Below are 12,493 nucleotides of genomic sequence, written 5' to 3' on the forward strand. Positions count from 1 at the left end.
TGCCTGCAAATTTTCAGTGTTTTCCAAGCAATGAAAACGGAAAAAATGAAAGATTTTCATTATGTACACTTGTACACTAACCTTTTCAATGCTGCAGTTAGGTCAGGCTCCTCCTTGTAGTTAAACGCATCATCAAACCCAAACTTATTCTTTAATAGATCAACCTGACATAGCCACAAGCATTGACAAATGCATTATTTTTTTTGACATTCAATTTATAATCTTACAATAACTGTACTGCTAACAGTCAGCATGAAATTACCTTTTCTTTAGATCCAGCACTTCCAACTACATAGCAACCCATTAACTTAGCAAACTGGCCAACAAGTTGACCAACAGCCCCAGACGCTGCTGATACATAAACTGTTTCTCCTTTCTTAGGAGAACATATCTCGTGGAATCCAACATAAGCTGTAAGCCCCGGCATCCCTAGAGATATCACAGATACAGAGAAAAAATTGTTACTTATTCTTTTAAATATTAAGAATGACTAATCCACATGGACACATGTTTCATACTTGAAATGGCGTGTCACCGCATTTAACATAGAAAATGTACACTCGTGCAAATAATGTATATTTGACTCACACTGCTGTGTACTTGTTGAACCTAATTCTAATATAATGCTATCTAAAATAATAAGCTTTTGTGTCAAAGAGAGCAAAAAATACTGTCTTGCATATAATATTTGAGGTGAATAGAAGTTTACAAGTTTTCAAGTGTCAGACAATAATCAAGTCATTGTTGTCATTACGAATCCTCTTTCCAACAAGATTAGGTTTCTAGACATCATCTTAAGTTTAAGAAAAATCAAGGGGTGATTAAGCAAACAGAGCAGGAGAGGTTTGTCATAATCTAAGGTAACCTGGCAATAGGGTTCTCCCATGAAGGCTGTCGAGCAGATTTACCGATCTAGAAACATCCCTTTAGAAAGATGCTATCAGTGGTCGGGGAACTCTCAGCAAGCTGTAAAACTCATTAGAGTACAAGAGCGTCTAACAAAGAGAAATCACCATGCAAGATACAGATCTTTACTTCTTACCATCGAGTCATAAATATGGAACCAAGCTGTTAAGCACAATCTTACTCAAAATAAATTTTAATCAAATATTTTAAGAGATGATTCTTGAAAATTATCATCCTGATTACATGCATAAATATAATGGGGTTTTCATCGAGACCACCTTTAAAATGGGGATGACAATACAAAAACTACCTTTAAAGAGTGGCCCGGCAGCAATCAATCACCTGGACCTATTTTTCAGTGAAATTTCGATTGAAATACTTAAGTATTTTTTCCTGATATTCCAACTTTTTTTTTTCTTTTCATTATCCATTAACCCAAAGGTAGTTTTTGTATTAATTGAACTTTAAAGGTGATTTTATCTATTGTCACCCTATTTGAAAAGTGGTTTCTGAGGAAAAACCCCCTAGTAGATGGATGGTTGAGATATATTATGACTGACCAAGTAACTTTAGCGATGAATGAGGATCATCATAAATTAGTTCCCCTTACAATATATTATATATAATCATTATTTATAATATATATAATCATTATTTATAATATATTGTCTCTGGAAACGTCATGTGGCAATCTCACTCTAGCTAGTCACATGTTTAACCAACAGCAGTAAACAGCATCTATCCACATATGTTATACAACTACCTAATTATACAAAAAAATAGACACCATGTTTGCTAAAATATTCAAAACTTACCTAATATGCCCGTGTAGTAGGAAAGGGGTATGTCAGTATATTTGATTTTGAGTAGGCCTTTAGGCTCCGGGATCAGACTATATTCTTCCCATCCTGTTATCCCCCAAACCAAATCTCCGGCCTTGAAATCTGCATGTCCAGAGGCCACAACTTTAGCAACACCAAAGCCATAAATTACCTGGAAAGACAAAACAAGAATGAAAATTATGCTCTAAAAACCAAGTAAATGGGAAATTCAATGGCGTGAATCATCAGAAATTGGCCTTTATCATAATTGCAATCTTAAAAACTATACTGTATCAGACTATGTTCTCTAGCTTATGCATTGCGACTAGACTTAATTCTTGTACATCCCCTAGATTCCAGTGTTCGGAGACAATCCTCTTAAGTAATAGCAAAAAGATACAATATACATCATTTTATTCGACTTAACCAGCTCCCATTATATAGAGAGTGTAACGAGATACGATTGATTGAAAGGTAGTTGGAGTTGGATTTCTGCAAAAATAAGAGTAGGAACAACAATATTGTATGTAATGAAATACAAAAGCTGCAGATAAAAAGTTAAAAGAAAATCTTAGGACCCTTAAATAACGATTAGGGAGTGAATAAGCAATAGCAAGTGCATCACTAAATGAAGTCATAGTTGATTATCTCAAATTATACCCAAAGGAAATCTTGGCTTTTATATTTAGAACTTTAGCATAAAGAGGACATATTACAAGAGGACTCTCAAATATTTTACAGACTCTTACTTCTCTCTTCTGACAACCTCCTTACAAAAAACCCCACACCCTTCAGCTTCGAACTTCATTCCCTTATATAACATAAGAGGGAAACTTTTTACTGTTTACAGATAATGATAATTTACTGTTCATAGATATTAATATTACAAACTTTATGAAGTTGAGTAGACACGTTGCCGACATCTTGAAAGCAACTTTTATGAAAGTTGATGCCATCTGTCGCCAATTATTGATCGTTTAAGAGATAATTATGCTATCCCTTTGCCTTTTGTATCAATAGGTGAAATATCGTCTAGAATGTGCATAGCTTCAGCCCACATATCATCGGGTTCTTGTGCATCGGGGAGAATTGTATCTTCATCATTGGACTCGGTGCTTTTCTGTGATTTTGAATCTCCGGTATCAAATGCTTCAAAAAATTATTTTTTGATATATTCGAAACTTTTCTTTTGTATTTCAGCATGGGTGGCTTGAGGATATTTCCCTTGCATCATTTTTGCTATTTTTAGCATTGGATTTTCTTTTTGTACTTCTTGGGTTATAGAGTTTTCAATAAGTTTATTATTTTTCTGAAAAATTTCCTCAATTTGTTTTACTTTATCTTCTACTATGATAGAAGACCACCATCTATTATGGAATTTTTGTTTCAAGATAGGCAAATGTGCTTCCATCCAGTCAGTACCAAATGACCAGGTCCAAATCCAGGGAATTTCTGTTTCAGAGAAGAAATAGATAGCACATAAACCATCCACTATTTCATTTTTACTTAATCTTGAAATAATTGGGTGAGCTTCAACTCATGCAGAGTATAACTTCAATATGGGTTCTGGAAGAATATCCATATCAGTCCCGTATTTGGTCCACCAATCAAAAAATCATGCGGGAAGCCCTTTATAAATTGCTTCAGGACAAAGCTTAATGAGCCATGTATGTTTATTTATTGGATTTTGGTATAAAAATACCTTATAAAAGACTTCTTTATAGTCCCAATAATTAAAAGAGTATAACTCCCGATTGGCTTGAGATCTAACCAAAGGGATTTCTTGGTTTGGATTAATAGCCTAATCACGGGGTTTGATTACCTCTCGAATGATACATTTACTGAAGCTGGGTGGTACATTATGATTATCACTGCTCCAGAAATGAGTAATTTCCAAACCTTTCTGCACTATAATTGTCTTCATCCAGGGTCTGGATTTTAAAGATAGTGTTGGATAATAGTGTCATTTATATATTTTTGTCTGACTTTTTCATAATCCATCATTAAAGGAATATCTTCCTACTCAAGATATAAAACTATACCAGTTGGCAATTTTGTTCGCCATTTTACTTTTTTTTTAATAATGGCTGAGAATGGTACTGCTCCAGAAATGAGTAATTTTCAAACCTTTCTGCACTATAAGTGTCTTCACCCGTGGTCTGGATTTTAAAGATAGTGTTGGATAATATGTGTCATTTAGATGTTTTTGTCTGATTTTTTCATAATCTGTCATTAAAGGAATATCTTCCTACTCAAGATATAAAACTATATCAGTTGGCAATTTTGTTCGCCATTCTACTTCTTTCTTAATAATGACTGATAATGGTTCAGAAGAATCTTCTTTATGAAGAAGATCTTCAATGCCTTTATAAAAGGCAGCACTTGAAGAGCTAGCGTTTTTTTAGTGATTGTTCGCCATGAATTAGGAGTATAACTCCTGTTGCCAGATGAACCTCCATCTCTCCTTCCTCTCCCTAAAGAAGAGGGATTATTGGCAAATCCAAATTCATGAAAAAGACAGATATAAAACTGTCTTCATAGTCCCGTTTGGACACTATGAATGGAATGTAATGCCATTCGGTCTAAAGAATGTTCCTTCAGAATTCCAAAATATCATGAATGATATACTTATTCCATATACGGATTTTATCCTATCATAATTTTTTCAAATTCTTTTGATCAATATATTAAACACTTAGAAGTTTTTAGAAATATCGTTTTAAAAAATATATGCCTCTGCTAAAAGCATTATTGAAAAGGATGTTAAAAATTTAGTTTCTAAACAAATCTTTGCTCGATGGCAAGCAGAATTTGCTATGTATGAATTTAAAATTGAATATATCAAAGAAGTTAATAACCACCTTTCTGATTTTCTAACTCATGAATTTTTACAGGGTTCCTATACAGCGCCATAATCCCTCTTCTTTAGGGAGGGGAAGGGGAGATGGAGGTTCATCCGACAACAGGAGTTATGCTCCTAATTCATGGCGAACAATCATTAAAAAGGGAAACGCTAGCTCTTCAAGTGCCGCATTTTATAAAGGCATTGAAGATCTTCTTCATAAAGAAGATTCTCCTGAGCCATTCTCAGCCATTATTAAAAAAGAAGTAGAATGGTGAATAAAATTGCTAATTGATATAGTTTTATATCTTGAGCAGGAAGATATTCCTTTAATGACGGATTATGAAAAAATCAAACAGAAATATCTAAATGACATATATTATCCAACACTATCTTTAAAATCCAGACCCTGGATGAAGACACTTATAGTGCAAAAAGGTTTGGAAATTACTCATTTCTGGAGCAGTACCACTCTCAGTCGTTATTAAAAAAGAAGTAGAATGGCGAACAAAATTGCCAACTGATATAGTTTTATATCTTGAGTAGGAAGATATTCCTTTAATGACGGATTATGAAAAAGTCAGACAGAAATATATAAATGACACGTATTATCCAACACTATCTTTAAAATCTAAACCCTAGATGAAGACACTTATAGTGCAGAAAAGTTTAGAAATTACTCATTTTTGGAACAGTGATAATCATAATGTACCACCCAGCTTCAGTAAAAGTGTTATTCGAGAGGTAATCAAACCCCGTGATTGGGTTATTAATCCAAACCAAGAAATCCCTTTGGTTAGATCTCAAGCCAATCGGGAGTTATACTCTTTTAATTATTAGGAGAATAAAGAAGCCTTTTATAAGGTATTTTTATACCAAAATCCAATAAATATGAAGGAAATTCATGCTAAATACATGCAAAATACGTAACGGAAGACTATATGTATAATTATGCTATGCATGTAGAGAGCATGAAATACATTATAGGACCATCCTAATTAGATCTAACATAATCCCTATATTAAAGAGAGCATACAAGAGTTAGAAAGTCATACTTTCGAAGCGTGATTCGATGGAAGATCGAATAACCCCTAACTCTTGCTCCTTGTAGTAGAAAATCTCCTCGTAGTGGATCTCCAAGTCTTCAAGTGGGCTTGATAAAATGGGAGTCTTCTTGAGACACAAGGCAAGATATCCATCCCCGGGTTCTTAAAATTCCACTACTTCCTCTTGCTCAAAGATTGCTAAAGTTTAGTAAGAGGAGAGCTCTCTTTTATTCTCTTATGGAAAAAACCATTTAGCCAATTTTTCATTAGTCCTTCCATAAGAAAGAGATCTCATATTTATAGAGTGGAATGTGTTCATGACATGAATGACTCATCCTATGAGTCATGCAATGAATCATCAAATATCAATGATTAATCTAGTGAGTCATGCAATGAATCATCTTATGAATCATTACATTTCAAAACCATGTGCTAATAAACCATGTGCTCAAACCATACCACTAAATGACTCATCTCATGACTCATTATACATGGTATGTGTATTTCATAAATGAGAATACCAAATCAATATTGTATTTCATAAATACGATATTTTGTAATTTTCCAATCATTGATTAATAAGTCATCATATGACCAAAAAGTCAATGAGTTGACCACAAGTCAACTGTTGACCAAAAAGTCAACTAGTTGACTAAAAGTTAACTTTATAGGAAAAATACTAGAATTCATTTCCTAAGCACATAGCATTCCGATTTTATCGATATACATAACCGTTTATGTGTATCCGGTAAAATCATATATGCGTATCAATCATACGTATCACTCTATAAATTGTGTTTCATAGGATTCAAGTACGCGCTCGGTGTGACTCTAGGACCCAACTTAAGAACTCAGCAGTAGATCATATCCACAAGTACAACAGAGGTGCTAGCTACACATAAAGACTACCCGGGTATAAGTTGTGATAAACAGAGGTGCTAGCTACACATAAAGACTACCCGGGTATAAGTTGTGATAAATGTCTGCAAGATGCTTACACAATTTTATCAGGACCACTCAGTGATAATGCCGTACAGTCCGGTCTCTTCGTCAAACCATGTCAAACTATTAAGCCTAGGGTATGGAAAACTGTCAAACCCTAATTGCTCAATTAGTGTTTGTTGATATTAAACTCATAACCTATAAGATCAAACTGACAATCAGTTTATCTTATTTACCTTGGCCAAGGATTTTCAGGTTATAGTTATATCAAACAATCTTATGACATCAACCCCCTATACTGGGAGAGACGAATCCCATCTTGGCATCTCAATATCTACTTATGCCTCGGGATGTACCCAATTCAATAAGAACTGTGGTTAGGTAAAAGTCTAAATACATCTTTACTGACATATAAGATATTACACTCATGCCTCAGGTCAAGAGACTACTATGTACTATATCACTTGAGAACTTCTATTTGACAGTTAAGTATATTACCAACTAGATGTTCTCGGCGAGTCGTTCAGTCAACTCATTCACTAATGAGTCACCTGTATACTGTATTTTGATGTCTCACATCAATGATCTAAGAGATTGATCATCTCCTTCAAAAGGAGAAATAGAGTATACACTAGTCTTAACCAAAGTGATGATATCCTATCTCAATACTTCATCAACTAGGAACATTTTAGAATATACGTTACCGACTAATCAGATCTCTTCATTACGATCACTATCCGAAATGTCTGATAGTCTAGTATTTATTCTAAGTACATTATCTGTATATTTAGAACATCAGATAAATCTGACCAAAATAGCATACTATCATTTTGAACAAGAATGTTATATACATATAGGTCCTGTTACAATATACAATAATTGCATGCAGGGCATCTATATCTAACAAAATAAACATACATGGCTCATTAAGCTTTGTTCTGAAGCAATTTATAAAGGGTTTCGCTCATGGTTTTTTGATTGGTGGACCAAATACGGGGCTGATATGGAAATTCTTCCAGAACCTATATTGAAGTTATACTCTGCATGGGTTGAAGCTCACCCAATTATTTCAAAATTAAGTGAAAATGAAATAGTGGATGGCTTATGTGCTATCTATTTCTTCTCTGAAACAGAAATTCTCTGGATTTGGACCTGGTCATTTGATACTGACGGGACGGAAGTATAATTGCCTATCTTGAAACAAAAATTCCATAATAGATGGTGGTCTTCTATCATAGTAGAAGATAAAGTAAAACAAATTAAGGAAATTATTCAGAAAAATAATAAACTTCTTGAAAACTCTATAACCCAAGAAGTACAAAAAGAAAATCCAATGCTAAAAATAGCAAAAATGGTGCAAAGGAAATATCGTCAAGCCACCCATGTTGAAATACAAAAGAAAAGTCTCGAATATATCAAAAAACAAATTTTTGAAGCATTTGATACCGGAGATTCAAAATCACAGAAAAGCACCGAGTCCAATAATGAATATACAATTCTCCCCCAATGCACAAGAACCCGATGATATGTGGGTTGAAGCTATGCACATTCTAGACGATATTTCACCTATTGATACAGAAAGCAAAGGGATAACATAATTATCTCTTAAACAATCAATAATTAGAGACAGATGGCATCAACTTTCATAAAGTTGCTTTCAAGATGTCGGCAACGTGTCTGCACAACTTCATAAAGTTTGTAATATTAATATCTATGAACAGTAAAATATCACTATATGTAAATAGTAAAAAGATTCCCTCTTATGTTATATAAGGGAATAAAGTTTGAAGCTGAAAGGGGTGGGGTTTTTTGTAAGGAGGTTGTCAGAAGAGAAAAGTAAGAGTTTGTAAAATATTTGAGAGTCCTCTTGTAATATATCCTCTTTATATAAATAAAAATTTGCTTAGACATTGGAGCTGGAGCAAGAAGTGGTGCTAAGAATTGGCAAATTAACGTTGTAAGTGTTTTTGTTATGTTTATATATATACGAACTCATGCTTTTAAAGGGAGTATGATTTTTATTTTCCCTAATTTTTTTTATAATTTTAAGAATGACTTTGTCTCTTAATTTATTTGATAGATTTTGTAAATATCTCATCCACACTATGTATATTTGTAGGTCTGTGCTTGGGGCAGACATTATTTGTCTCATTAACATATTTGGTTTTTGCAGATATGCCCTTTATTTTGTAGACATTTGTGAATTTGATATTTAATAATTTTATTTAGATTTACATTTTAATTTAAACTGTATCATTATCTTCATACTATGTATATCCAACAAGAATTCATCAATTTATCAACTTTCCCTTACTTAATGGATTAATATTTAAATTCTAAGGGTATTTTTGTCTACTAAAGATTTTTACAAACTCGTACTTTTAACGAGAGTATGATATATATATATATATATATATATGGAAAAGTGAATCTAAGGTGACACCCTAGGCTCCCACCTAAGGACGCGGCCTAGAATCACATCATTTCCTAAATTTTTTTATGATCCGCTCCGTTAAACATGATCTACACGTTCTTAAACCCAAACACACCAATTTTGGGTGAACCCGTCATGTTTTGACCCTTTATCCACTCGCTGTAATTTTAACGGTTTCGAATGAATAGAACTTTTTGCACGGCTCAACAAATGGTCAAAACACAACGGGTTCACCCCAAAATTGGTGTGTTTGGGTTTAAGAACGTGTAGATCAAGTTCAACGGAGCGGATCACAAAAAAAATTAGAAAATAATGTGATTTTAGGCCGCGTCCTTAGGTGGGAGCCTAGGGTGTCACCTTAGATTCACTTTTCCCTTATGAGAAGAATTACAATTGAGGCATCAGATAGAGAGTATGCATCTAGCCTTAATTACCAATTTATGTATGCATCTAGCCTTAATTACCAATTTATGTGTGGACTGGTTGATTGGCTTTTCCAGGTAATTGAAAAGGAGAAAATTAAAAGGGAAAGAAGAGAACATTCAGAATGCGAATTAGCATGAAGAATATCAAACAATAACATAATTTGCTCCTATAAATTATTAAATTAATATCTTAACGACTAGAATATCGCAAACTATCAATCTGGCTGCGTGTATAACTTCAAAGAAACTAGTGAACTGTTATGAATGAACGGACCAAAGTAAGAGATTTGACCTAAGATAGATTGGTTAATATGCATGAAAATCAAATTTGACTGACGAAGGGGAAAGATCAACCATATCCAGACCTATCAAATATCAACCATGTATCCAATAAAAAATCATCAACCTACTTACTGTGGTTCTGAACTCATCCATTCACATAAATAAGGTCATAAAACAAAACATGAAACTGTGTAGCTAAACAGCATTAGCTGATCCACTCGATGAACAACACTAAATCACAAATTCAAAGAGGTTATGGTGTTCATACTTACCAGATTTACCGGATACACTAACTTACCTATAAATTGAAGGATGAAATGGACACTCTACACAATCACTCACCTAATCAACTGACAACATAAAACCCCCAAATTAAAGCTACACAGTTCACATTTCAAATTAAAAAAAAAAACCACACATACACTCACACACACAGATCACGAACTAACAATTTCAATACAAAATCATATGATGACATTGTCAAGGATGTCTTGTAGTCTTGCTTAGGTATTTTTAACTATGATATTAGGTTTTTGTTATTTTTGTTTGAGGGGTCAGGTGTTATGAGAGTTCTCATATTTATATTTGTATCACTCCATCTCCATACAAAATCAACATCCAATTCACAACTGAATACTTCATTAAAATGTAAAAAAGAGAGAATGAAGGATTAAGAGTTAACAAAACGCAAAAGCAAATGGCTTGCGATCAAATTACCTAGAACAATTTTAACTCTTTGGGGGAATTTGGGGGAAAAACTTTTAACATTCATCCAGCTCACAATTCACAAATTAACAATTTTGATACCAAACCAATGCAGAGAATTTACAAATTAAACATCATGGGTGTAGATAACCAACACAAAGCAAGTGGTAGTTATATTACGAGAACCAAAAAAGAGAAGGCAAATGGGTACCAATCAAATTACCAAAAGTGAGAATTTTACCCCTAACCCATATCACAAATCAACAAATTCCACACAAAGATTAGAAATTTGGGAACATAAATCAAATGGGCATCAATCAAATCACCCAACAAGCAATTCTAACACCTACCCAGATCAAAACTAAGCACCATGAATTAAAAAACATAAAATTTTCTTACTTCGCCAGGGGTGAAGGCATCTGTATAACTCTTGATGATAGGCTCTGACATTTTCCCCCTCATGTAAGGATCACAGGAGAGGAAAAGATTCTTGAGGATGAGAGAAGTTGAGCCATCAGGGATTTGGAGTGAGATTGAAGATGAGGTCAAGATCATGTCCTCTTGTTTTGGATAGCCAGTAACATAGTTTTTGAAGATGATTTGCTTGTTGCTTGCTCGGCTCTCTGTTAATGATGCTGCCATTGTTTCTGATTTGGGGTTGAAGAAATGAGGTATTAAATTGTTCCTGCTTTGGGATATGAGATCACTCTCAAGTGATTTTTTAGATAATTTTCACACCACCACTCTACTGTTTGTATACTAAAACAAGGTCCTGTAGTTGCCACTTGGCAACTTCTTACAATTTTAGATATTAAAATTTATTTTTATAATTCAAAAATATGATAATATTGAGAATATAAAAAAGTCATCTTTATAGTGTATTAAAAATCCACTAAATAAACTTTTTATTATGTATAACTTACAAATAATTTAACGTATGAATTAGATTATACTTTTTGTAACCCACCATTAACATATTAAGTCTTATATAATCTCATTCAAATTCTCAACTCATAACATCTCTTTCTCTACTAATCTACTATAAAATTTTAACATCATCATCTTCATCCTACAATATTTTATACAATCATTAATCTTCAATTCAAGAATAGAAAAATAATCTCCATTGGAACTTCATAAGCATGAGAAAAAAGATATAATTAATCTCTATTTTTATTTCACTGATAGTATATATGTCATTTTGTATTTTATTTCAAATTCTACTTCCATTCAATACAAACAAAGTGTATTATAAAATATACGATTATTTATACAGTTACATTTTAGAGGATGAAAATTAATATGAATATGTTTATTAAATTCCATTTTAGCATTTATATATGTAATATGTTGAATAAAGTTAAATCATAATTCAACAATATATTTTAGATAGTTAAAGCTAACTCAAGTTCTAATGACTAGGAGAAAACATTTTCAATAAGAGGAATATATCACAAAAAAAAGGTGTAGTCTTATTTTATAAATAGATATATACTAACTCTTTTGTTCTCATTATGTAATAGTAAGTTTAACAAATTTAAAGCATAATTCAAACACTCATGGCTATAATAAAAGTTATTTAGCATGATAAAATCCTAGCAAAAAGAATTATTGTTAACTTTCTTAAATATTTATAGTTTAGATTTTATTTTATTAAGCTAACTCAAGTTCTAATGACTGGGAGAAAACATTTTTAATAAGAGGAATATATCACAAAAAAAAAAGATGTAGTCTTATTTTATAAATAGATATATACTAACTCTTTTGTTCTCATTATATAATAGTAAGTTTAACAAATTTAAAGCATAATTCAAACACTCATGGCTACAATAAAAGTTAATTAGCATGATAAAATCCTAGCAAAAAGAATTATTGTTAACTTTCTTAAATATTTATAGTTTAGATTTTATTTTATTAATTTGGTAAATAATACATTTAAAAAAATTCATAGCAACGTGTGGGTATAATACTAATTATGGTTAAATATCCTCACTTTTTTGGGGGGAGAATTTTTTGAAAAATACCCTTTTAGAAAAGTAATTAGCAAAAACAACCCCTTTGCTAAATAATTAGCAAAATTGACCTTTTTG

The 12,493-nt window shown here is 32.5% G+C and overlaps 1 protein-coding gene across 1 annotated transcript in view; it reads right to left on the reverse strand.

The window, feature by feature from the left end:
• LOC109824078 (2-alkenal reductase (NADP(+)-dependent)-like) overlaps window positions 1-11,127 on the reverse strand; it is a 30,559-nt gene extending 19,432 nt beyond the window's left edge. Inside the window, exons 1-4 of the mRNA XM_020390601.1 lie at window positions 10,803-11,127; window positions 1,722-1,899; window positions 263-429; window positions 82-164 (exon numbers count right to left, since the gene is read on the reverse strand). Coding sequence (XP_020246190.1) covers window positions 82-164; window positions 263-429; window positions 1,722-1,899; window positions 10,803-11,045 — 671 coding nt within the window. The 5' untranslated portion in view covers window positions 11,046-11,127. The remainder of the gene's footprint in view (window positions 1-81; window positions 165-262; window positions 430-1,721; window positions 1,900-10,802) is intronic.

This window comes from Asparagus officinalis, chromosome 9, assembly GCF_001876935.1.
Source record: "Asparagus officinalis chromosome 9, Aspof.V1, whole genome shotgun sequence".
In the NCBI taxonomy this organism is placed as follows: domain Eukaryota; kingdom Viridiplantae; phylum Streptophyta; class Magnoliopsida; order Asparagales; family Asparagaceae; genus Asparagus; species Asparagus officinalis.